At 45.2% G+C, this 27,395-nt stretch overlaps 1 protein-coding gene across 1 annotated transcript in view; it reads left to right on the forward strand.

The window, feature by feature from the left end:
• Positions 1–27,395, forward strand: part of SLC6A5 (solute carrier family 6 member 5) — a 168,860-nt gene that overhangs the window by 104,250 nt on the left and 37,215 nt on the right. Inside the window, exons 8-9 of the mRNA XM_068259883.1 lie at positions 9,395–9,529; positions 14,031–14,134. Coding sequence (XP_068115984.1) covers positions 9,395–9,529; positions 14,031–14,134 — 239 coding nt within the window. The remainder of the gene's footprint in view (positions 1–9,394; positions 9,530–14,030; positions 14,135–27,395) is intronic.

Raw genomic sequence — 27,395 nt, forward strand, 5'->3', positions numbered from 1 at the left:
TGTGCCCCCAGTATTAGGTAGCCCTCCAACCTGGTATAGATAGCCAGATATACCCCCAGCATTAGGTAGCCCCCTTCCCCAGTATAGTGTAGTCCAATGTGTCCCCAGTATTAGGTAGCTCTCCAACCCGGTATAGATAGTCAGATGTGCCTCCAGTATTAGGTAGCCTTCTTCCCCAGTATAGGCAGCCAGATGTGCCCCCAGTATTAGGTAGCCCTCCAACCTGGTATAGATAGCCAGATATACAACCAGTATTAGGTAGCCTTCTTCCCCAGTATAGGTAGCCAGATGTGCCTCCAGTATTAGGTAGCTCTCCAACCTGGTATAGATAGTCAGATGTGCCTCCAGTATTAGGTAGCCTTCTTCCCCAGTATAGGTAGCCAGATACAGTGATAATCGTAATCAGCTAATTCTGATTACGCATAATTACGCATACATTTTCACAATTACGCCTAAACGTAATTACAAATTTTTATTCAATTGATTTTGTATACTCATTCATAATTACGCATTAATTTACACCTAATTTACATGTAATTTTGTACCGACTGTGGCGGTAAATAGCAAATCCCCCATACAAGCTATTGCTACCAAAATTACTACATATGTTAAAGAGAGTCTGAAGCCTCCCTAAATCGCTGTTTTTCTTTCACAATACTGTTAGGCATGATGGCCCTACCTGAAACACTGCATCCCCACGGCTGCAGTCTCAATCAATCCCCCGAAATCCCCTGGCGAAGATTAGGGGATCGCTTCCTGTAGAGGCAGAGCTTTGAGCAGTAGCTATGCATCTACTCCATCAATCTGTGTGGATCTCCGCCTCTGCCCGCCCCTCTGTCTCCTTTCACTGAGAGGGGCGGGGAGAGGCGGTGATCATCGCAGATTGATTGGACTGGAGGCAAAGCTACAGCCCAAAGCTCTGCCTCCCTCGGGCAGCAAAATCCATGACCAGGAAAGTTGTGGATTTTTGTCCTGTGGTTTTGGGGGGATTCATTGAGATTTCAGCCACGGGGATGTGGCATTTCAAAGGGGGAAAATTATGCTTAACAGGGTTGTGAAGTAAAAACATTGATTTAGGGAGGCTTCAGAGTCTCTTTAAGTTAGTGGGTACAAGACAAAAAAGAAGAAAATCGATTTTAAAAATGCAAAGAAAAATGTTTTTTAAAATCAGAAAAATGACAATTTAAAAGCCATCTTTATTTGTATTTTTAAAATCGATTTTCTCAAAAATCACACTCTTTTTGAACAATTCGTATTTTATCTTGTACCCACTATTGTAGCAATTGTGGTAGCAATAGCATGTATGGGCGCTTTGCTATTCACCAAAGTCGGCACAAAATTAAATTCATGCGTAAATTCATGCGTAATTACGAATGCTTACAATTACATACAAAATTAATTACGCTTTCCCCTGAAATTTTGCACTATGATTACGATGCGTAATTGTGAAATACGATGCGTAATTACGCACAGGCGTCATTTCTGCTCATCACTAGCTAGATATACCCCGGTATTAGGCAGCCTCCTTCCCCAGTATACATACTAGCTCTATGGATGAAGTCGCACTCACTGGCTGGCCATCCATTCAGGAATGGCAGGTGTGCTGGAAAAACAAATCCCGGGCACCACAGGATCCAAAGATAGTATGAAGACGTAGTAATCTGCACCACCTTCAATAATACATCTTCAGTTATTGGTATAAAAAGACATACAATAAAAGCAAAGAACTGTAGGGCAAGACAGTCCACTGTTTCAGGCTACCTGCCCATCTTCATGTTGCCCAGTACTAGAACTAGGCAACATGAAGATGGGCAGGCTGAAACAGTGGACTGTCTTGCCCTACAGTTCTTTGCTTTTATTGTATGTCTTTTTATACCAATAAATGAAGATTTATTATTGAAGGTGGTGCAGATTACTACGTCTTCATCCCCAGTATACATAGACAGAAGTGCCCCCCCCCCCCCCAGTATAGGTAGCCCCTCTCCCCAGAATAGACAGCCAATTCTGCACACAGTATTAGGTAGCCCCCTTCCCCAGTATAGGTGGCCAGATATGCCCCTCCACCCCAGTATAGACACAGGCAGACACAAGACATTTATATTGCACATTTCTCAAAGCGCCAGAGCTGCAGCCACTAGGATGTGCTCTATAGGCAGTAGCAGTGTTAGGGAGTCTTGCCCAATGCCTCCTTACTTAATAGGTTCAGGCTTACTGAACAGGAAGAGGCGAGATTCAAACCCTGGTTTCCTGTGTCAGAGGCAGAGCCCTTAACAAGTACACTATCCAGCAACTATGCTATACTATACTATACTATACTATACTATACTATACTATACTATACGAGTATAGACAGCCAGATATGCCCCCAGTATAAGGTAGCTCCCCTCCCCAGTAGCCAGATATGCCTTCAGTATTGGGTTGCCCTCCTCTTCAGTATAGGTAGCCATCCCCCCCCCCCCTTCCCAGTTGTCTTGGGCAAGGTTCGTCTAACTTGTGTATGGTGCTCTAGACCCTTTTTGACAGTGCAGTCTCTGTGATAACATAGTGATCTATCTGACAACATTGGTGGACATCAGGTGACATGGCAGCAATCTCTCGTAATACTTTGCTAAGAAAGGCAACATCTGTTACCAGGGACAGCTTAGGCTCCCTCCCATCCAGTGTTGCTACACCCCATCATCCATAGACAGCAGCAGTTTGTAAGGCAACAATGCCATTGGGTAGTATGAGCCTTGCGTTGTGACACACAGCAGCTATCTCATGAGGTTCCCTTTGGCAATGCAAGGCAGCTCGAAAGGTAAGTCCCCCAGTGTTGTCACAAGCAGCTGCCACTAGAGGGCTGTAAAACAAGATGCACACATGAAGCCTTTATTGTACCTGTATCCAGTGATATGACTGAGTATTAAAGAGGACCTGTCACTGAAGTCACACTACACCTGAATGAGTAGGATGCAGCGAGAATGGGAAGCTTGTGTTTATTAAAACCATATTTATTTATTTTTAGTGAACCACAAGACTTCAGAGCTATTACAGATCCGTTTCCTTTACAGTAAATACATTCAGAGTGATATATTTCAGAGATTGGAGCTGGTAGGTTTTTAGGGGGCACTGTGGTCCATACTAATTACTTGAGATGATCTGTGTGTCAGAAATGTGAATCCGTGCTTCCCATGCCTCACTCAAAGCCAAATTCTACATGTGTGGAGTACAAATCTATCCCCATCTATGTCTGTCCATACACATAATAGACTAAAGCCTGATATACTCATCCAATTTTGATTGGGCAATGATTGGCCAATTTTAACACTTTTGTGTAGTAGAAGGGCCAACATAGCCAATGCTATGAACAGATTGTGTAGGTAAGCTCTCATACTACACGGAAGTGGTAAAATCGGTCAGTGATTGGCCAATTAAAAATCAAGGTGGGTACCAGACTTAAAGGGGTACTGTAGGGGGTTCGGGGGGAAATGAGCTGAACTTACCCAGGGCTTCTAACGGTCTCCCGCAGACATCCTGTGTTGGCGCAGCCGCTCACCGATGCTCCGGCCCCGCCTCCGGTTCACTTCTGGAATTTCAGACTTTAAAGTCTGAAAACCACTGCGCCTGTGTTGCCATGTCCTCAATCCCACTGATGTCACCAGGAGCGTACTGTGCAGACACAGACTATACTGGGCCTGTGCAGTATGCTCCTGGTGACATCAGCGGGATCGAGGACACAGCAACGCAGGCGCAGTGGTTTTTAGACTTTAAAGTCTGAATTTCCAGAAGTGACCCGGAGGCGGGGCCGGAGCATCAGTGAGTGGCTGCGCAGGCACAGGATGTCTGCAGGGGACCATTAGAAGCCCTGTGTAAATTCAACTCATTTTCCCCTGTCCCCCCTACAGTGTCCCTTTAAAGGACAACTGAAGTGAAAGGGGTATGGAGGCTGCCATATTTTTTTTCCTTTTAAAGAATACCAGTCGCCTGGCAGCCCTGCTGGTCTATTTGGCTGCTGTAATGTCTGGGTCACACCAGAAACAAGCATGCAGCTAATCTTGTCAGATTTGGCAATAATGGCAGAAACATCTGATCTGCTGCATGCTTGTTCAGGGTCTACGGCTAAAAGTATTAGAGGCTGACGATCAGCAGGACAGCCAGGCAACTGGTATTGCTTATGCTTAAAAATAAATAAATATGGCAACTTCTATATCCCTCTCGATACAGCTGTCCTTTAAGCTATAGACCCTCAACAGAAGGTTGTAGTTTGGTTAGCCTGACGGCGGCCATATTGATTCACGTGAAGTGTGGCTCTTCTGGTAACGGGTCCTCCTCTCTGCCTGATCTCCCGTGACTGTGCGTCTAGCTGATGTTACGTCTGTCTGTCCGGAGAGTGTTGACGATATTACTTATGTTGCTCTGCACGGATTAACTCTGCACGTTTTTCAGGTTCTCTCTGGCTACCTTGGAGTGAAGCCATAATTATTTCTGGAATGTTCTCTGCACAGTCTGGTTAGTCTGAAAGGACGGTGCTTATTGTCTTCCCGCAGAGTCTGTAGCAGCACCACACCAGGGTCACAAGACTCAGACGGGGGATTCACACAGACGGGCTCACACTCCGCACAGTTCTGTCTGCAGGGCCCATACATAGACATTGTTCTGACCACACACATTAGGATGGCACTGTACAGTGAAGAGGCTGATTCAATCGGAGCATGACATTTGGGTGCTAATGGGCAATTTGGGTGCTCCATAAGCACTTATGCAAATATCGGCTATAAGGCGCCCAAAGCAGAAAACTGGACATGCGATAATTATCATTTTGTAAATTACAACGTTAGAAGTTTTGAAATTTTTTATAATTTTAAAAATTAGAACATTATAGTTTTTGAAAATTTTTATGTTTAGTATTTAGAAATGATTTACTTTTGAAATGTATCGTTTGAAACATTATAAGGTTAGGAAAGGGGGTTTTAGGGTTAAGGGTCAAGAAGAGGGGTTTTAGGGTTAGGTGTCAGGTACGGGGGTTTAAGGGTTTGGCGTCAGGAAGGGGGGTTTTGGGTTAAACATTAGGAAGGGGGTTTTAGGGTTAGGCGTCAAGAAGGAGGGGGTTCAGGGTTAGGCATTAGGAAGGTGGGGAGGTTAGGGGTCAAGACGGGAGGTTTTAGTGTTAGGCTTCAGGAAGGGGGGTTTTAGGGTTAGGTGTCAGGAAGGGAGGGTTCTGTGTGAGAGTAGGATTACGTTAAGTTGCAGTAAAGTATTGTTAATATATAACAATATTTATTATGATAATTTGCACGTTTTTACACTTTAACTACTTGCCGACTGCGCCACGCCGATGGGTGTGGCCGCGGTGGCAGCCCCAGGACCACCTAACGCAGATCGGCAGCCCCAGGACCACCTAACGCAGATCCACCTTCATATGTTTTGCATGAGATCGCACCTCTGCTTGGTAGGCGAAGCTCCGCACCGCCTTCAGTCTCCCAGCGGTGATCGCCGCTAGGAGACTGTTAAGCCGTCTAATTACCCATACAGTGCTGCGATCTGACACGGCTGTCCCCTCCAGAGGCTTAGGGGTGATCGGCTGTCATCACCGATCACAGGGATTGCCTGGCGGGGGGAGGGAGGGCGGGGATAAAATAAATAAATAAATAAATAAATAGTAAAACGCATTATAAAAATAATAAGATAAATATTGATAAAAAAAAATAAACATTGGGGGGAGCGATTAGACCCCACCAACAGAGAGCTCTGTTGATGGGGAGAAAAGGGGGGGGGGGGGGGGGAATCACTTGTGTGCTGTGTTGTGCGGCCCTGCAGCAAGGCCTTAAAGCTGCAGTGGCCTGTTTCTTGAAAAATGGCCTGGTCTTTAGGGGGGTTTAACACTGCTGTCCTCAAGTGGTTAAAAACGAAGAATATTTTTTTATTAAGCAAAAACGGGCACCCATTTTTCCTTGCAACCGTATTTCATGCACACGATTCAATCAAGTGACTGCATTGATGAAAAATAGAGCCCCTAAATGAATTGGAAGTAACAGTGGGGTGGGGGAAATCATGGAGTGGTACAACGCCAGTGGGAACAAAGTTTGGAGAGACTCCCAATCAGATTTCTACTGTGTCCTGATCGAAATGAAGTAGTGGATCGATTGATGGCCAGCATGAGTCTCACTACTTGTGCTGCACTCTGGGATGGATTTGTCAGGGCTGTAGTACACTAGAGAACATACATGATCCACAAAACCTGGACTGGATCTTTTTTTTTTTTTTTACAAATCAGTCTACCCTCAGCAGGGAAAAGTGCAGAACCCAATTGCACCAGTAGATGGCAGCAGTCACTTTCCCCACACAGCATCACAGCCTTCAATGTTCCCCCCAATGGAGAAAGTATTTCCTGAATGTCCCCTTCCGTGTCCTGTGCTGTGACACTGTGCCTCCTGTGACACTCTGCTTTGTGCACATAGTTGCTGTGAACTTCTGTGATTGTTGTAATGTCTCTTTTCTTCCAGGTGCTCCCGCAGATACTGGCTTATCCCTCTCCGGGGGTGCACAGGGCTCGCTGCTCCCCCCGTCCCCCCCACTTGCTACACACACTATCCACACTATTCTGCCAATTGTATTCTGCCTGGAAGACGGCCAGTGAGATGCATTTCCTACTGAATTGCATTAAAGTGCATAACCTGCAATTTGCATGAAATACGCAATCAGGGTGATCATCTATAGTTTCTAATGCAGGCCTGGGCAAACTCGGCCCTCCAGCTGTTACGGAACTACAAGTCCCACAATGCATTTGCTTTTATCAGTCATGACTGTGGCTGTCAGACTCCTGCAATGCATTGTGGGACTTGTAGTTCCTTAACAGCTGGAGGGACAAGTTTGCCCATGCCTGGTCTAATGTGTACTTATCCTTAAAGTACACTGAAATAGAAAACTAAAAAAAAAAACAAAAAAACAAGAAAGAAAAAAAAACCACTAACAATATTGTAACAATATTGCTGCAACTACTGGGATACAGGTGACTACAGGCTCAAAGGCTGATCACTTCTAGTCTCTACCTGTACTCCGGGCCGGATTTGTACGATTTACCACCCAAGGCCACTATCAGCAGCCACCCCCTTCAGTATAGGTAGCCAGATGACCCCCTACCCCTTCCGTATAAATAGACTGATAACCCCTCCCCCCTTCCAGTATATCCAGTACAGGTAGTTGATGACCCCTCCCCCTCCAGTATAGGTAGCCAGATGACCCCCTACCCCTTCCGTATAAATAGACTGATGACCCCCCCCTTCCAGTATACCCAGTATAGGTAGTTGATGACCCCTCCCCCCTTTCAGTATAGGTAGCCAGCTGACCCCTTCCCCCCTCCAGTATAGGTAGCCAGATGACCACTCCCCCCTTTCCGTATAGATAGCCTGATGCCCCCCCCCCCCCCTTCCAGTATATCTAGTATAGGTAGCCAGGTGACCCTTCCCCTCCAATATAGCTTGCTGCCCACCCACCCTTGATCCTGTGGAGCCCTAGGACATGGCCTATGTGGCCTTGCCTTAAATCCGGCCCTGCCTGTACTGTGTACTTCTCCTCAAAAAGTGAACTGAAATAGACCACTCAAAAAACAAACAAACAAAAAACTTCAACAAAAGAGGGAAAAAGACCCCACACTAATAGTTCTGCAACTGCAGAGACACAGGTACCTGCATTACAGAGCTATATATATTAAATGAACTATCTGCATAGCTTTAACCATTTATGTATAATCTGCCTTCACTAAGGAACCAACCTCGTCAGTGTGAACTAACTGACCAACAGAAAATGATTCTGATACTACACAAGACTCAGTCTGTAGACTCAGGTTCATACTAGAAGTAAAACAGTAAAATATAGTCCATTAAGAAAGCATCCCTGGGCACCACACCCATTTGTGTTCTAGAACCTTGGTTCTCAGCGTATGGCATGTAGGGTGATAGGCGGTGCATTGGCTACACACCAAGTATGAAGCTTCTGCCTCTACTCTGCACCCCAGGCCCCCTCAGCCTCCAGACCAACCGCCATTGTGGAGGCTATTGTTACACCCCTGGACGCATATTTTACCCTTCCACCTCTGTATGTATAACAATCACATATTACTGATACCAAGTGACTGGATGAGGGCTTCATGCGGGGCCCTTAGGTCAAGGGACCCTGTTAAAGCCGCAGTCTCTGCATCCCTTGTTGTCACATCAATAGTTCTAAAAAATATATTCAGTATACTGCAGGGTATGGTTGAGATAATATTACACATGATGGGGTAATATTCTTGTAAATTATTCTTCATCACTCTTTCAAAACAACTGCTTAAAGTGGACCTCCAGTGTAAAAATAAAACCAACACTATCAGCACAAGCAGCCGAAGTTATAACAGAGTAGCAGAAAAAACATGTCTAAAAACACATTTGTGAAAAAAAATCCAGGTTTTCGTGGTTAACTATGCCCCGCCCCCTTTCTGAAAAACTGCCATGGCAGTTTTCTGCCTTTGCAAACAGCACTAGGAGATTGTCATCTGGTAGGAGGGGCCTCATAGTGTGGCCTGAGGGGTGCTCTGTTCCTACCTATGCAGCCAACCTATCTCAGCACAGTGCCATCCACAGAGCTGCCAGAGTACTTCCTTACTGAGGTGGTCAGCCATTGCTGCATTGGGTTAAATAAAAAAAAAGACTGGGTAAACAGTCATAGTAACAATTCCAACATTTGTTTAGCACTATTCTCCTGTTTAATTTAAAGCGCTTGAGAGCTGCAGCCACTAAGGACGAGCTCAGTGGGCAGTAGAAGTGTTAGGGAGTCTTGCCCAAGTACTCCTTACTAAATAGGTACCGGCTTACTGAATAGGAAGAACCAAGATTTGAACCCTGGTTTCTTATGTCAGGACCGGTGCCCTTAACAAGTATACTATCAAGCCACTGTAAGTGTCATTCTGGCTCTTTTTGACATTGGAATTAACAGCGGAGGTCCACTTTAGTTTCCAATGAGTGAAAGAGATGCCTAGTTCACAGGTGATCCACCTTCTCCAGCTCCATACATTAATATAGCTGCGTTAGCTAGACTGTTAGCTGAACGAAGTGGATTTTCTGTTCTTATAAGCGTCAGGGTTTCTCCTTCACCCATCAAAACTGATGATTTTGCAATAGGTTGATCACATCTGAATTCTATATCTCTACATTTCAAGGCCACCACTACTTATCCGATCACCATGTTGGCAGTAGAGTTGGCCGAGCCATGTTACCCCCTGGGAGGGATTGTGCCCATGTCTGCTCTCTCTAGGATCTATGTAACCTCTGCGGGATCTGTGCAGTCTGTTCTCTGTGATGGTGACCCTGTTATGTTCTCACTGCGCCTCCCTCAATGTACCTCACATGGGAGATTAATCAGTCTTTGCTTTGTCATTCAGGTTGTGTACTTTACAGCCACCTTCCCTTACGTGGTCCTGGTCATCCTCCTCATCCGAGGGGTCACCCTGCCGGGGGCCTGGGTCGGCATAAAGTACTTCATCACCCCCAACTGGGAGAAGCTGGGCGACGCTATGGTGAGTGTGATGCTCTAGTAATTGTGGGCGAGGGAAGAAAGAGGGACAAACAATTCAAAGTGAAACAGCAAGGATAACAGATACAATTAGTATGACCTTCATATGTCTTCCCAGCCACTTCCTGCTCTGCTACTGCTTCCCTGCTCCACTCTGCTCCTGCTAATCACTCCAACTCCACCTTCATATGTCTTCCCAATCACTTCCTGCTCTGCTACTGCTTCCCTGCTCCACTCTGCTCCTGCTAATCACTCCATCTCCACCTTCATATGTCTTCCCAGCCACTTTCTGCTCTGCTGACCCGCTCCACTCTGCTCCTGCTAATTACTCCATCTCCACCTACATATGTCTTCCCAGCCACTTCCTGCTCTGCTGCCCTGCTCCACTCTGCTCCTGCTAATCACTCCAACTCCACCTTCATGTGCCTTCCCAGCCACTCACTGCTCTGCTACTGCTGCCCTGCTCCACTCTGCTCCTGCTAAACACTCCAACTCCACCTACATATGTCTCCCCAGCCACTTCCTGCTCTGCTACTGCTGCACTGCTCTTCTCTGCTCCTGCTTAACACTCAAACTCCACCTTCATGTATTTTCCCAGCCACTTCCTGCTCTGCTACTGATGTCCTGCTCCACTCTGCTCCTGCTAATCACTCCAACTCCACCTACATCATACCTTCCAACTTTTTGAGATGAGAAAAAGGGACACATAAGCCACGCCCCTGCCACACTCCTGGTCACGCCCCCATCACGTCCCTAGTCATGCATACCATAAAGGTCTTATAAGAAAAACATGTTGTTTTATCATTCAAACCACACTGGTCCTTTCTGTCCTGGTTCATTTTCCTTCATAGTAACATTTTAAAATTAGTAATATATCAATTTAAAGGATGTGAATAAAGTTTAGAGTCAATCAAACACATTTTTAGTATAGAAATATATATATTTATATAGAAAGAGGGACAAAGTCCTGAAAGAGGGAGAAATGAGAGGGGAAAAAGGGACAGAGGGACTGGACTTCCAAAAAGGGACTGTCCCTCTGAAAAAGGGACAGTTGGGAGCTATGCTTACATATGTCTCCCCAGCCACTTCCTGCTCTGCTACTGCTTCCCTGCTGCACTCTGCTCCTGCTAATCACTCCAACTCCACCTTCCTGTGTTTTCCCAGCCACTTCCTGCTCTGCTACTGCTGCCACGCTCCACTCTGCTCCTCCTAAACACTCCAACTCCACCTACATATGTCTTCCCAGCCACTTCCTGCTCTGATACTGCTGCCCTGCTCCACTCTGCTCCTGCTAATCACTCCAGCTCCAAATGTCTTCCCAATCACTTCCTGCTCTGCTACTGCTGCCCTGCTCTACTCTGCTCCTGCTAATCACTCCAGCTCCAAATGTCTTCCCAGTCACTTCCTGCTCTGCTACTGCTTCCCCGCTCCTTTCTGCCTCTGCTAATCACTCCAACTCCACCTTTGTATGTCTCCCCAGCCACTTCCTGCTCTGCTACTGCTGCCCTGCTCCACTCTGCCTCTGCTAATCACTCTAACTCCACCTTCATATGTCTCCTCAGCCACTTCCTGCTCTGCTACTGCTGCCCTGCTACACTCTGCTTCTGCTAAACACTCCAACTCCACCTTCATATGTCTTCCCAGCCACTTCCTGCTCTGCTACTGCTGCCCTGCTCCACTCTGCTCCTGCTAATCACTCCATCTCCACCTTCATATGTCTCCCCAGCCACTACCTGCTCTGTTACTGCTGCACTGCTCTTCTCTGCTCCTGCTAATCACTCCAACTCCACCTTCCTGTGTTTTCCCAGCCACTTCCTGCTCTGCTACTGCTTCCCTGCTCCACTCTGCTCCTGCTAATCACTCCAACTCCACCTTCATATGTCTTCCCAGCCACTTCCTGCTCTGCTACTGCTGCCCTGCTCCTGCTCATCACTCCAAATCCACCTTCACATGTCTCCCCAGCCACTTCCTGCTCTGTTACTTCTGCACTGCTCCACTCTGCTCCTGCTAACCCTCCAACTCCACCTTCACGTCACGTGTCTCCCCAGCCACTTCCTGCTCTGCTACTGCTGTCCTGCTCCACTCTGCTTCCACTAAACATTCCAACTCCACCTTTATATGTCTTCCTAGCCACCTCTAGCTCTGCTACTGCTGCACTTCTCTACTCTGCCCCTGCTAAACACTCCAACTCCACCTTCATGTGTCTTCCCTGCCACTTCCTGCTCTGCTACTGCTGCACTGCGCCACTCTGCTCCTTCTAAACACTCCAACTCCACCTTCACAACATGTCTTCTCAGCAGTGGTGTAGGGATCACCATATCAGCTATGGCAGTGCTATGGGGCCCATAGCCATGAATGGCCCAACAGTGGTTATATGGGGGTTCACGGTGGGCCTCTTGGAGGTCTTGTAATGGACCCTCTCCCCCAAAAATGCAGATAAGAGGCAGATAAGGAACTCACATCTCGTTTCACAGACTATATATCCCGTCCAAGCATCCTCGTGACTTCAGCACCCTCTAAAGGGCATTCTAGTCAGAGGGAGGCGGGGCATAGACAGAGCTGCGTGTGAAAATGACACCTTCCTCTGCTAAGGTCCGTGCTGCAGGAAGTGGTTGGTGTTGAGGCTGATGACTTTAAAAGACACACGGAGTAGAGCCTTTGTTACTCATGTTCAGGGGCGTAACAATAGACTATGCAAGGGAACCCAGAAGCCACTGGAATCCCCGTCCTAAGAGAATAATAACTAAGGGCAAGTAGAGAGGGGGCCCCATCCAAAGTTTTTCAGGGGGGCCCAGTGATTTCTACTTACGCTCCTGCTCATGTTGGTAACTACTGTAACTAAAGAGAGAGCCTTTGTGGAAAGAATATGAAGAAGTCACTTAGGTAGGAAGCTTGAAAATAGAATGGTACTCGGAATTTTCCTCCAGTAAATACAAGTCTTTCCATAGCTTGGTCCGGTGTGGTTTGGAGTATAATGTCACGAGCTGGAGGGGGTTTGTCTGATGAAATATGTCAGGATTTCAGCGGCTGACCTCCCCTTATATTACCGGCGCGCTCAGCGATTCCAGAATGCGGCTATAATCTACTTCTAAATTGCGGCATCGATCGCTCGGCTTGCTGCGGCCACCCGGGCTTCCTGGAGAGCCAGGGGATGGAGGGGACAGAGGTACTCAGAAATCCCTGGACAGAAAACACGTCTCCAATATGTAACACCAAGTGAAAAATGCTTCTTATTGCAATATTTACTTTACTGGCCATAGTGTCAGCACTGCTCCTACCTGGGGGGGTTTCCATGGGATTTTCTTGCTTATATTGCATCTTATTTACATTGTCAGAGATGGGATCATGTTTTAAAGGGAAACTGAACTGAGAGGTATATGGAGGCTGCCATATTTATTTACTTTTAAGCATTACAGATTGCCTGGCTGCCCTGCTGATCCTCTGCCTCTGCCAGCTTAGGTTCACTTTAAAGAAAACCTGAACTGAAAATTAAAAGTCAAAATAAACATACACAAGTCATACTTACTCCTCAATCTCTTTCTCCTCTCCTATGTTCCATTTGTCCACTGTAATCAAGGGAATTCTCCGTCCTCGTTTTTGAAAGTGGCCATTACCCCATAACAGCTTTCTGGTCAGCACACTGTTAAACTGTAACATCGCCCACTTGAGCCATAGGGAAACATGGACATTACCTGGCACATCAGTTGTCCTCTCAGCTATAACTGACAGCAACTGATATATAACTGACAGCAACTGATATATTTCAGTTCTGACAAAATGTTGAGAGGAACTGATGACAAGGTAACTATATAATGTTCATTTGAAGTTACCTCATGTGTTAATTTTAAATAATTTTACTCAGTTCAGGTTCCCTTTAACCCTCCTGGCGGTCTATTAAAAACCGCCAGGGGGCAGCGCTGCCGTTTTTTTTTTTAAATCATGTAGCGAGCCTAGGGCTCGCTACATGATAGCTGCTGCTCAGCGGCATCCCCCCAGCCCCTCCGATCGCCTCCGGCGATAGGCGATCAGGAAATCCCGTTCAAAGAACGGGATTTCATGGAGGGCTTCCCCGTCACCATGGCGACGGGGCGGGATGACGTCACCGACGTCATGGACGTCGTGACGTCTAAGGGAGACCCGATCCACCCCTTAGCGCTGCCTGGCGCTGATAGGCCAGGCAGCGCAGGGGTCTAGGGGGGGGGGGCCCTCGGCGGCGCGGATAGTGGCGAATCGGCGCAGGGCGGCGGCGATCGGTGTGCTGACGCAGCTAGCAAAGTGCTGGCTGCGTTCAGCAAAAAAAAATTACGCAGATCGGCCCAGCAGGGCCTGAGAAAGCCTCCTGCGTGGCTTACCCCGAACTACGTAATGGGTTACCACCAGGAAGGTTAAGTATAACTTTAACCACCCAAATACATAATCCACTAGAAGCCAGCTTTATCTTCAAGCTGATGTTTAACTAGTCAGTTAATGTCTGCTGCAATAACTTGGTGTGTGATCATTTGCAGGTGTGGAAGGATGCCGCCACCCAGATCTTCTTCTCTCTGTCCGCAGCCTGGGGAGGTCTGATCACCCTGTCCTCCTACAACAAGTTCAACAACAACTTCTACAGGTACTCATGTCCAACCACCCTCCATTAAAGTGGACCCAAATTAAAAATACAAGATTTCAGAAATGAAATCTATTTTCTAAATTATAATAATAAATAGCAGCCTTTTTTCAGCTGCATGATGACAAATATAAAATATTTTGCATTTATTGGAGGAACCCCTCCCTTCCTTTCAAATTGCCGGGATTTTTCTGGCAAACTGGTGGAGTAGATGGTGTCCGGCAATAGGAATTGCTAATGGCTGCCCCCAGTATAACCCTAGCTATGAAATGAGAAGGGTGAAAAGCATGCACTGAAATGATCATAGGTTTGAAGGAGTGTTTATTTATCTTTGTATGTGTCAGAGTGGTGCAACTAAATATTTTTAATTAAAAAGATGTTTGGTTTGGGTCCGCTTTAAGGCTGGTTTCACAGTGGGACGTTAAAGTCCCACGTTACAGCAGCCAGTAGCGCAGCCCAACTCACAGCAGTGTAAAATCAATATGCTTGTTCACAGTGCACACGTTGCCTTACATTGTAACGCAGCACGTTTAAACAAAGTGCTGCATGCTGTACGTTAGTTAGACTGCTTGCACATGCTTAGTAATGTTGGAGGAGGAGGTCTTCCCTCCTCCTCAGCAGCCAGCCACATGGCTAATTAATATTCACTGCACTGCAGAGACCCCTGGTGGGACTGTAGTGTTGACCGGATCATGAACGAATCGTTCATTTCATCCGGATCTTTTTTGTGAGTCGAATCATCCGGATCATCACAATGAAAGATTCGGTTCACAGTGGATGTCTGTCTGGAAGAAACAGGAACATACAGAATGTACAGTGCAGAGAAAGTCCTGTCCTGCTAGTCATTTCACCCAGTCTGCTTCCCTAGTAAAATGATTCAAATGATTCGGTTCAAAGACCCGGATCTTTTCAATGATCCGATTCAAATGATCCGAATCCTTAAAAAGATCTGGACTTCCCATCAGTAACCTGGAGGGGCTGCTTTGAGAGCTGCATAGCGCAGCTCAATCTGACGTCCAACTTCAACACTACCATACGTTGCGTTAGGGGCACGTTATGCGACCACAACGTCCCCTAAAACGCAACGTCTTGGTGTGTAAGTAGCCTAAAGGACCACTATCATACAAAAAAGTAAAATACATGCATGTGAAATGTACATTTCTCACAGACTAAAATGCACTATCAATTACTTTTTTGTTATGCTGCTGTCACTTGCAGTAGATAGTAAAAAGCCAACAGCCCTGACAGGTTTTGGACTAGTCCATCTCCACAGTGGGAGATTCTCAGTATTACCTTATAAAGACATTCCTTGTAAAACAAATAGTCTATACAAATAATCCAGACAGCCTCCATATTTATTTGCACACTAATTTTGTAGTTGTACTTCAGAAAGTACTTTTGTAAATAAAGAAATAATTGAGACTCCCCCATGAGAAGATGGACAAGTCCAAAAGCTGTCATATCTTTAAAGGGGAACTGAAGAGAGAGGTATATGGAGGCTGTCATGTTTATTTCCTTTTAATCAATACCAGTTGCCTGGCAGCCCTGCTGGTCTATTTCTCTGCAGTAGTATCTGATTAAAACCAGAAACAAGCATGCAGCTAGTCTTGTCAGATCAGACTTATAAGTCTGAACCACTGAAACACCTGATCTACTGCATGCTTGTTCAGGGGCTATGGCTAATAGTATTAGAGGCAGAGGATCAGCAGGGCTGCCAGGCAACTGGTATTGTCTAAAAGGAAATGAACATGACAGCCTCCATATACCTCTCTCTTCAATTCCCCTTTAAAGTGAACCTAAAGCCGGTAAAAAAAAATGAGATTAACTCACCTGGGGCCTCCCTCAGCCCCCTGCAGCCGATCGGTGCCCTCGCAGCTCCGCTCCGATGTCCCAGGACCCGCCGGCGAGCACTTCCGGTTTCGCCGTCACTCGCCGTCACCGGCCGACAGGCATGGGAACGCGAGTGATTGTTCGCGTTCCCAGCCTGTATATCGCCCCCTATGCTGCTATTGCGGCCTCCTGGCCGGAAGTGCTGAAACCGGAAGTGCTCGCCGGCGGGTCCTGGGACATCGGAGCGGAGCTGCGAGGGCACCGATCGGCTGCAGGGGGCTGAGGGAGGCCCCAGGTGAGTTAATCTCATTTTTTTTTACCGGCTTTAGGTTCACTTTAACTACCTACTGTAAGGGAAAGCAGCATAGGAAAAAGTAAACCTATACTGCATAGAGTTGAGCTGAAATTTTCGTAATTTCGCATTACTATAATTACGCATGCGAAATTTGCGATTACGATGCGAAATTAGCGTAGCGAAATTGCCATTAAAATCGTAATTGAAAATACCGTAAGCGTAATTTTCAACGCGAAATTTCGCGTTTCGTTCATGCCGTAATTTCGCATTAAACGCTACCGTAATTTCGCGTTAAACCGTAACGCTCCGTATAATATAAAAAAGCCGCCGACTTTAAGGGTTAATAGCAAAGCCCCCTTAAATGCTAAGAGCCTCAAATTTGGAGACTATATTAAGGAGATCAGGAGGAATAAGAGGAAAACATTTTTTTTCAAAAAGACCTTATAGTTTTTGAGAAAATCGATGTTAAAGTTTCAAAGGAAAAATGTAAACATTTAAAAACCCGCCGACTTTAACGGTTAATAGCAAAGCCTGCTTAAAGTTTAGGAACACCAAATTCCCAGGGTATATTAAGGGGATCAGTGGGAATAAGAGGAAAAAAATTTTTTTCAAAAAGACCTTATAGTTTTTGAGAAAATCGATTTTTAAGTTTCAAGGGCGAAAATGTCTTTTAAATGCGGAAAATGTCAGTTTTTTTTGCACAGGTAACAATAGTGTATTATTTTCATAGATTCCCCCAAGTGGGAAGAGTTTTACTTACTTCGTTCTGAGTGTGGGAAATATAAAAAAAAAACGACGTGGGGTCCCCCCTCCCAGACCTCTTTAACCCCTTGTCCCCCATGCAGGCTGGGATAGCCAGAATGCGGAGCACCGGCCGCGTGGGGCTCCGCACCCTGACTATACCAGCCCGCATGGTCCATGGATTGGGGGGTCTCGGAAGGGGAGGGGCAGCCAAGCTTTCCCCTCCCCCTCCGAGCCCTTGTCCAATCCAAGGACAAGGGGCTCTTCTCCACCTCCGATGGGCGGTGGAGGTGGAGGCCGCGATTTCCTGGGTGGGGGGTTCATGGTGGAATCTGGGAGTCCCCTTTAAAAAGGGGTCCCCCAGATGCCCACCCCCCTCCCAGGAGAAATGAGTATAGAGGTACTTGTAGTACCCCTTACCCATTTCCTTTAAGAGTTAAAAGTAAATAAACACACAAACACATAGAAAAAGTATTTTAATTGAACAAAAAACATAACCACGAAAAAAGTCCTTTAATATTCTTAATTAACCATTAATACTTACCTGTCCCTTTAAATAAATGATCCCACGCAATATCCTCGGAAATGTTCTATCAGTTACAATGTAACAAAGTTATTACAATATAACAACTTTGTTACATTGTAACTACGCCGCACCCGACGTCACTCACCGCCGCCGCCGCCACCGCGTCTGCGCTGCAGGACCCGAGCTCTGAGCTATATAGCTCAGAGCTCTCAAAAGCATCTTTGTATTTGGGCTCCAAGGAGCCCCATTGGTCCTTAGCAGACCAATGGGGTTCCTTCTGATTTGAAGGAACCCCATTGGTCTGCTAAGGACCAATGGGGCTCCTTGGAGCCCAAATACAAAGATGCTTCTCAGAGCTCTGAGCTATATAGCTCAGAGCTCTGTCGGGTCCGTGCAGGACGCTAAGTCCCCGCCGGCTCCGCTGCCCTCCCCGCCTCTCCCACATGTCACCCACATGTCACCCACATGTGGGTGACATGTGGGTGACAGATGTGGGCGGGGTGGACAGCGGGAGCTGCGGGGACTTAGCGTCCTGCACGGACGCGTATGCGGCGGCTGAGCGGCGAGTGGCGTCGGGTGCGGCGTAGTTACAATGTAACAAAATTGTTACATAATAACTTTGTTACATTGTAACTGATAGAACATTTCCGAGGATATTGCGTGGGATCATTTATTTAAAGGGACAGGTAAGTATTAATGGTTAATTAAGAATATTAAAGGACTTTTTTCGTGGTTATGTTTTTTGTTCAATTAAAATACTTTTTCTATGTGTTTGTGTGTTTATTTACTTTTAACTCTTAAAGGAAATGGGTAAGGGGTACTACAAGTACCTCTATACTCATTTCTCCTGGGAGGGGGGTGGGCATCTGGGGGACCCCTTTTTAAAGGGGACTCCCAGATTCCACCATGAACCCCCCACCCAGGAAATCGCGGCCTCCACCTCCACCGCCCATCGGAGGTGGAGAAGAGCCCCTTGTCCTTGGATTGGACAAGGGCTCGGAGGGGGAGGGGAAAGCTTGGCTGCCCCTCCCCTTCTGAGACCCCCCAATCCATGGACCATGCGGGCTGGTATAGTCAGGGTGCGGAGCCCCACGCGGCCGGTGCTCCGCATTCTGGCTATCCCAGCCTGCATGGGGGACAAGGGGTTAAAGAGGTCTGGGAGGGGGGACCCCACGTCGTTTTTTTTTTATATTTCCCACACTCAGAACGAAGTAAGTAAAACTCTTCCCACTTGGGGGAATCTATGAAAATAATACACTATTGTTACCTGTGCAAAAAAAACTGACATTTTCCGCATTTAAAAGACATTTTCGCCCTTGAAACTTAAAAATCGATTTTCTCAAAAACTATAAGGTCTTTTTGAAAATTTTTTTTTCCCTCTTATTCCCACTGATCCCCTTAATATACCCTGGGAATTTGGTGTTCCTAAACTTTAAGCAGGCTTTGCTATTAACCGTTAAAGTCGGCGGGTTTTTAAATGTTTACATTTTTCCTTTGAAACTTTAACATCGATTTTCTCAAAAACTATAAGGTCTTTTTGAAAAAATTTTTTTTCCTCTTATTCCTCCTGATCTCCTTAATATATTCTCCAAATTTGAGGCTCTTAGCATTTAGGGGGGCTTTGCTATTAACCCTTAAAGTCGGCGGCTTTTTTATATTATACGGAGCGTTACGGTTTAACGCGAAATTACGGTAGCGTTTAATGCGAAATTACGGCATGATACGACTGTAATGCGAAAATTACGCGAAAATTACGCTTACGCGAAATTTCGCGAAATCCTTCTTCATTACGATTATGTACTTACGGCCATAATCGTAATTACACTAATTACGCGAAATTTCGCAAAATCGTAATTAGGTCATTACGCTCATCTCTAATACTGCAATTTACTTTGGAAGAATTGTACATTTTATACGTATGTATTTCAAGATTGTACAATTTTGTGTGACAGTTGTCCTCTTAATACAGCCTCACTTCTACAGGGACTGGGAATTAGCGGAGGAGAAGAGTCTGTTCATATTAACTACAGATAGCGGCAGCATAGAAAATGATTTGAAAATAAAGTTACTGTTTGCAAAAGAGGAAAAAAAAAAACAAAAAACCCTGCTGCACCCTTACTTAGATCTTCATGTCCTCCTTTGTGACCTCCAGCTGCCTGCTCACCTCATCCCTCCCCAGCCAGTCTGAAGCCATGCCCAGGGCCGGGTTTACCACAAGGCACTGTAGGCATGTGCCTACAGGTGCCTGATGATGGAAAGGCGGCTTACTCCCCTCCCTAAGTGCCTCCCTCTCCTTCCCTATGCAAAATCCCGAGCAGAGCATAAATGAATGGTTACTCCCCCGGGTCCTGGTATTCCACTGACCAGATCTTCTTTCACTCAGGGGCACCTGTAGCTACCTAATTCTGAGGATCCTCTAGCTGCCTAATACTTGGGGGCAGCTCTAGCTATTTAATATTGAGGGTTCTTCTGCTTACCTAACACTAAGGGGCATCTGTAGCTGCCTATGACGGTCAAGGGTAGTAAGAGAGAAGGGACAGCTAGCACACTTGCAGTGCAGTTCTGGTTCATGGAGGGTGAAGTCTAGGGTGCCAGGACATCTGTGCCTATAGGCTCCTGTGATGTGAATCTGGGCCTGGCCATGCCTTCACACCTTCCAGGATTTTCCCCCGTATGCCCATGTGACTAAAGAGGGAGTGTTTCACATGATAAAGAGTGATCAGGCATCTGGCATTCATGTAGGATCTATAAACTGGTACAGTAGACATTTTTCTTTTTTTAATTTTACAAACACTGCAACATTTGTATAATTTGTTTTATAAATGCATAAACAGGGACTATGCTGGGAATACACGGTTAGATTCTACCGTGCGTTTCTCCTCTCTCTCTCGATTCTGCAGTCGATTCTTTTATCTTCCGCTTGTTTTTTTTGTATCTTTTTCCATTCACTTCTATCAGAAATAGAGCGGCGCAAGGATCGAAAGGGAGATCGGACACGCCGTAAATTTTCTATCGAACCATCTAATAACCTAAAAATCGAACCGTGTATTCCCAGCATAAGGTGGAAATTCAATACACTCATTCTATAAAATAAATGATTTCTAGAAAAAACAAAAACCCCTTTGTATGTTACATAGTTACACAGTTATTTGGGTTGAAAAAAGACATACGTCCATCGAGTTCAACCAGATAACAAAGTACAACTCCAGCCTGCTCCCTCACATATCCCTGTTGATCCAGAGGAAGGCGAAAAACCCTTACAAGGCATGGTCCAATTAGCCCCTAAAGGGAAAAATTCCTTCCCGACTCCAGATGGCAATCAGATAAATTCCCTGGATCAACACCACTGGGCATAACTTAGTAATTGTAGCCATGGATGTCTTTCAACGCAAGGAAAGCATCTAAGCCCCCTTTAAATGCAGGTATAGAGTTTGCCATAACTACTTCCTGTGGCAATGCATTCCACCTCTTAATCACTCTTACTGTAAAGAACCCTTTCCTAAATAAATGGCTGAAACGTTTTCCTCCATGCGCAGATCATGTCCTCTAGTCCTTTGAGAAGGCCTAGGGACAAAAAGCTCATCCGCCAAGGTATTATATTGCCCTCTGATGTATTTATACATGTTAATTAGATCCCCTCTAAGGCGTCTTTTCTCTAGACTAAATAAACCCAGTTTATCTAACCTTTCTTGGTAAGTGAGACCTTCCATCCCACGTATCAATTTTGGATATTTTTTTTAATTCCTTTGCAATGTTTTTTTTTCTGTGATTGAACATACTGGTTCTATTAATATCTCTCCATGTATGGTCAGCAAAATAAACAAAGTATTAGAAGGAGCCCGAGGTGTGAGACCTTTGGAAGCTGCCATATTTGTTTCCTTTAAGCAATACCAGTTACCTGGCAGTCCTGCTAATCAAACTATCATACTGTTCGGTAGGGCCTAAATTTCACACCTGAAACAAGAATACAGCTAATTTTATCAGATTTGTTACACACCTGATCTGCTGTATGCTTGTTCCGGGTCTATGGCTTAAAGTATTACAGGCAGAGGATCAGCAGGACAGCCAGACAATGTGCATAATAATGTGCATATTATGTTTTCATCTAAAACCTTCAATTTTTCTCTTCCGCCTACTGTACAGACTCCTTTAAAGCACATCTGAAGGAAGAGGGATATGAAGGCTAACCTATTTGTTTCCTTTTTAAAAATGCATATTTCCTGGTTGGCCTGCTGAGCCTTTGTTTGTAATACTTTTAGCCATTGACTCTGAACAAGCATGCAGATCAGGTGCGCTGCCTGAAGTCTCACTGGATTAGCTGCATGTTTGTTTCAGGTTTGTGATTCAGGCACTACTGCAGCCAAAGAGCACAGCAGGACGTCCAGGTAACTGGTATTGTTTTAAAAGGAAATGCATATGGCAGCCTCCATATACTTCTCAGTTCAGGTGTCCTTTAAGTGCAATTTAGTGATGATTAATGATGGGTTTATTTAATGAGTTGATGCATATTTGGTGGCATTTAGAGTATTCAGGCTGTAACTTGACCAGTAATATGCAGGTGTAAACAAGCTTGATTGGGCCAATTTTAATCTGCACCCAAATCTATGTCAACATGGAAAAATATCATCTCACTGATGCTCTGTAGAGGAAATTTATCACTAAAAGCTGGGAAACATCACCCCCTAGTGGTCTAATTACAGTACAGCATTGAGTACACTTAGTTATACTGTAAAAATTGTTCTGAGTGTGTCAATGACTTTGTATCTGTGGTGTGGTTACAATGTTTCCTGTACAGTATTAGCAGTGTTCAGAACTATGGAAAGATCCTCAGCTATCACTAAATATAGACTGGCAGAGGCAAAGGGTTTACAGGTGTTAGGAATTGTACTCCACGTTCAACAGAACTTTGCATCTATACCTTCAGTAAAGGTACAGATGCAAAGCAAGCATTTGGGCTCCAATACAAGGGCAATTCTTAAAACACCTTTTTTATTTTGCATCCTTTGTATTAATACAAAAACAGAGTATGCAGTATGACCTGACAGCCGTTTCGCAGATCCAGCCACTTTGTCAGAGGCCAAGTGTTTTGTGTCCTCTGATGAAGCATGGGACCTGCGAAACGGCTGTCAGGACCTACTGCAATCTCTGATCTTGTGTGTCTGTTGATGTATGCAAAGGATGATAAAGTAAGCTTCTATACTTTTACTGAATTAGCTGATCTGGAATGGGTTTCCTGGCTCCATGCTTTCATGTACAAATTATTTTCTAAGTTAATTTTGGAAATGTAAACTTGAAGTTTTTCTTCTACTGAGCATATTATAAAGAAGGGAATTCTGGCATTGGCATTGCTTGGGGCTCGCATTGTGCGCCTTCAGTCACCGAAATTTAGCTTCTTTCCCCGAAATTGTGGCTTTGATAATGGGCTTGATTTGCGGCAAAGAAGATTGCGGATGCCGAGACATTGCTGATATGCAAACTGCAGCACTGCATAGTGGGCGATCACATTTTGCAAAGCGGCATGCCTCAGCGCATATGCATTTATCAGGCACTCCAGTGCGCCCAAATTTAACTTCTTTACATTTAAATAACTTTAAGGTTGGGATAGGTTCAGGTTAGGAGGGGGTTAGGTAGGTAGGTGGTGGCTGTAAGGTGTAATGGTTAAGGGCTCTGCCTCTGACACAGGAGACCAGGGTTCAAATCTCGGCTCTGCCTGTTCAGTAAGTAGTAGTAGAGGAGTAAAGGGAACCAGAGGTGAGAGAAAAATGGAGGCTGCCATATTTATTTCCTCTTAAACGGGAACTTCAGCCTAAACAAACACACTGTCCTTAACTTCTTAGGGACCAACGCAGTACACATCTACGTTGGGCGGGTGGCGCTGCAGTTCTGACCGGACGTAAGCTCTACGTCCCATTCACTGCGCGCCCCCGCATGTTCCCGCCGCTCTGCCCCTGCCGCAATGTGCTGCCCTGCCGCCTCTATGACGGCAGAGCACTGTAAGCTGGGCAGGTGCCGTTTTCATTGGCTCCTGGCCCTGTCATTACTGTAAGCCAATCCCATTGACAGGGTCAGGAGCCAATGAAAGCGGCTCCTGACCGGCGCACAGCGCTCTTCCGTCATAGAGACGGCAGAGAGAGCAGCCTGCGGCAGGGACAGAGCGGCGTGACCGGTGGGAGCGACGGATTATTGCGGCAATTCATCGGTATGCGGCGTTTTAGCGTACCAGCAGCCTCTGGTCCTTAAGGGGGCAGAGGCTGATGGTACCGAAGTGGTTAAGCTACATTAGTTATGTTAATTAAAATAGATAGGTAGTATAATCTCTTACCCACCCTGTTTTAAAAGAACAGGCAAAAGTTTGTGATTTCATGGGGGCAGCCATCTTTTTGCTTGAAAGGAGGTGACAGGGAGCATGAGACACAGTTCCAATGTCCAGTGTCCTGATCATCCCTCCCAGCCGCGCGTGCTAGGCTTCAAATCTCAAATTCAGAATTAAAAAAATAAATAAATATAAAATAAAAGTAACACCAAAACAGCAGAACGAGAACAACATTATCAGAAATCCCATCATGCTTTGCACAGCATCAGGGGAAAAAAGCCCATGCAGTTTTCTTCTGTGCTGCTAAAAATGAGGCTTGGGTAGGAAAAACAAAGTTCTGATGCTGTGAAACAGTTAAAGAAACTCCAAGCCTTTTCAGTGCTGCTGAGTAGATTTTTAGTCTGGAGGTTCACTTTAAGCAATACCAGTTGCCTGGCAGTCCTCCTGATCCTGTGTCTCTAATACTTTTAGCCATAGACCCAGAATGAGCATATGCAGATTTGTTACTCTGACTCAGATGACTCAGGTTTTAATGGATTAGCCATATGCTTGTTCCAGGGTTTTGTCTTGGACACTACTTATGCCAGAAGATCAACAGGGCTGCCAAGCAACTGACATTGCTTCAAGGAAATAAATATGGCAGCCTCCATATCCTCTCGCCTCGGGTACCCTTTAAGTGTTGGGCATCGGTAGAGCGAAGTCTTAGTGTTAGACATTGGTTAAGGGAGATCTTAGGGTTATGTATCTGTAGAGGGAGGTCTTAGGCTAATTTCACACTGTAAATTGGCGTTAGCGATGCGGTGTGTCACGTCCGCCGCACAGCATCATACTGCCAGAAACAGGCCTTCAGGGAAGAACGTGTTAGTACACGGTGTAGCCTGTCTGGCATTCGGCCAAGCAGGAAGTGACATGCGCTTGCTGTCACTTCCTGCTTCAGGTATGTACAAGTGCACGGAAGTCGCAATGTCGCAACGCCAGTGTGATTACAGAACCCTGCGTCACCATAGACTAACATGATTTCCAAGCTGACGCAGTTCACCACACGGTAACGTAGGCATGTGCCAGCGTTAAATCGGGCACTTCTGGCACTGCGTACCGCAACTTGGGAAGTATAAACTTCCCCATAGATTTTCATTAGGCTGTGGTAGCAGTGCGGCAATTTGGAGCACCGCAATGTGCCAGTGAAGGGCCCTTAGGGTTTGGCATCCGTCGAGGGTGGTTTTAGGGTTAGGCATCGGTAGAGGGAGGGTTTTGTGACATAGTAAAATATTGGCAAAGATTACCAATATTTTACTATTGGATTTAAAGGGAACCTAAACGGAGAGGGACATGGATGTTTCCTTTTAAACAATACCAGTTGCCTGACTCTCCTGCTGGTCTCTTTCCCTGCCGTAGTGGTTGAATCACAGACCTGAAACAAGCATGCAGCTAATCCAGTCTGACTTCAGTCAGCGCACCTGATCTGCATGCTTGTTCAGGGGCTGTGGCTAAAAGTATTAGAGACACAGGATCAGCAGGAGAGTCAGGCAACTGGTATTATTTTCAAAGTAAAAAATCATATCCTTCTCAGTTTAGGTTTCCTTTAAGTAGCAGACTATCTGTAATTTTACTGATATTCCACTAGCGGCAATCCCCTGCACCCTTTTTTCCAGGCGCCTTTTTTTTTACGTGTCCTCTGCACTTGGTAACTTTGTGGTTTACTAGTGTTCTTGCTCCCTCTAGTGGTTAAAGCAAGTTATTGGACTATATGCTGCTACCACGCTTAGAAATTGACAGAACTGTCTCAGCCAGAGTCACTCTAATAATACATTTATTTCATTCATGTATTTTCTCTATTGATATAGTGACAGGATATGACAATGACACTGCATTATCCAGAGAATATTGAATCATTCACATCTAATGCCCCTGTTCATAGATCACATCTTCTTCACAAGGGCACTATAAAAATATGATAGAGGTCAGATTGTGAGCTTCTCTGAGGACAGTCAGTGACATGACTATGTACTCTGTAATGTGATGAGAAGATGTCAGTGCTATATAAATACATAATAATAATATGGTAGGACACTAGGCTATGACTATGATAGGATTAGAGTGTGAGCTCCTCTGAGGACAGTCAGTGACATGACTATGTACTCTGTAAAGTGCTGCAGATGATGACAGTGCTATATAAATACATAATAATACTATGGTAGGACATTATACCTATGACTATGGTAGAGATTAGATTGTGAGCTGAGCTCCTTCGAGGACAGTCCGTGACATCAATATATACTCTGTAAAATGCTGCAGAAGTTATCAGTGCTATACATATAAATAATAAAAATGACATGGTAGGACATTAGACTATGATTATAGTAAGGATTGTGAGCTCCTCTATGGACAGTCAGTGACATGACTATGTATACCGTAAAGTACTGCAGAAGATGTCAGTGCTATATAAATACTAAACAAAGAAAAAAATATCCTAAGATAAAACAAATATCTAGGGAGCCTGAATTTCTCCCTGCAGTGCACCCCACTAATAAGGATCACTAGCGTAAATGTAAGGAAACCTTTTAACCCTTTCTTTTTAAAGGTTTGTTCTTGGAACTTTGAACGAAAGTTAACATTTCTGCTGAAAGTTTTGACTGTACATGCGATCTGATTGGACAGACCGGATTATGATGCGTAAACAGATGAAAGTTATAATGTAATTTAAAATGCACAAAAGCTTTAAATGGAATGTTTAAAGAGAATCTGTACTCTAAAATTCTCACGATAAAAAGCATACCATTCTATTTATTATGATCTCCTGGGCCCCTCTGTGCTGTTTCTGCCTCTCCCTGCTGCAATCCTGGCTTGTAATTGCCATTTTTATCCAGTGTTTACAAACAAAAGACATAGCAAGTCATAGGCTCAGAGTGTGAGTCATACAGAGTGTGCAGGGGGCCTGGAGAGGGTGTGTATAGCTTATATCCAATCACAAGCTGCACAGCACATTCCAGCCTGACTGCCTCAGCCCGACAGAGCCGACAGAGGAGAGAAGATTAGATGATATAACAGAGATAATACAGCCACTGTGCAATTAGGAAAGGCTGCAGTTAGACAGAGCACATTAGAACAGGTATAGGAACTTATAGGATAGAAGAAATAAGGATGAAAATATTATTACAGAATCTCTTTAAAGCAGTAGGATTGGTCATACTATGCCAGTGGAAAAAAACACATATACAGTATAAGTAGATAAATACTTGATCTACTCACATAACACATGTATTGTACTGTCCACGTTTTGATTTCAGTGAATGTTATATAGTAAATGAAGAGAATTCTGTTCCTGGAGGGGGCCATGTATTTTGCCCACAGTTTAGGCTAATTCCTGATGTCATTTCTGCCCTTTACTTTTTTCTTTTCTCCTCCAATCGCTGAGTCACCTCAGCCTTGCTTGTAAACACAAGTGAGCAGGGGATCATGTTTCAGATAAGCAACTGGCAGGGAAATAAAGTGAAGAGGAGGAATATATTATAGATAAAAAGAACCCCCAGCATGCAACTGTTTGGAACTGACTACTAAA

The sequence above is a fragment of the Hyperolius riggenbachi genome, chromosome 11 (assembly GCF_040937935.1).
Source record: "Hyperolius riggenbachi isolate aHypRig1 chromosome 11, aHypRig1.pri, whole genome shotgun sequence".
Classification (NCBI taxonomy): Eukaryota; Metazoa; Chordata; class Amphibia; order Anura; family Hyperoliidae; genus Hyperolius; species Hyperolius riggenbachi.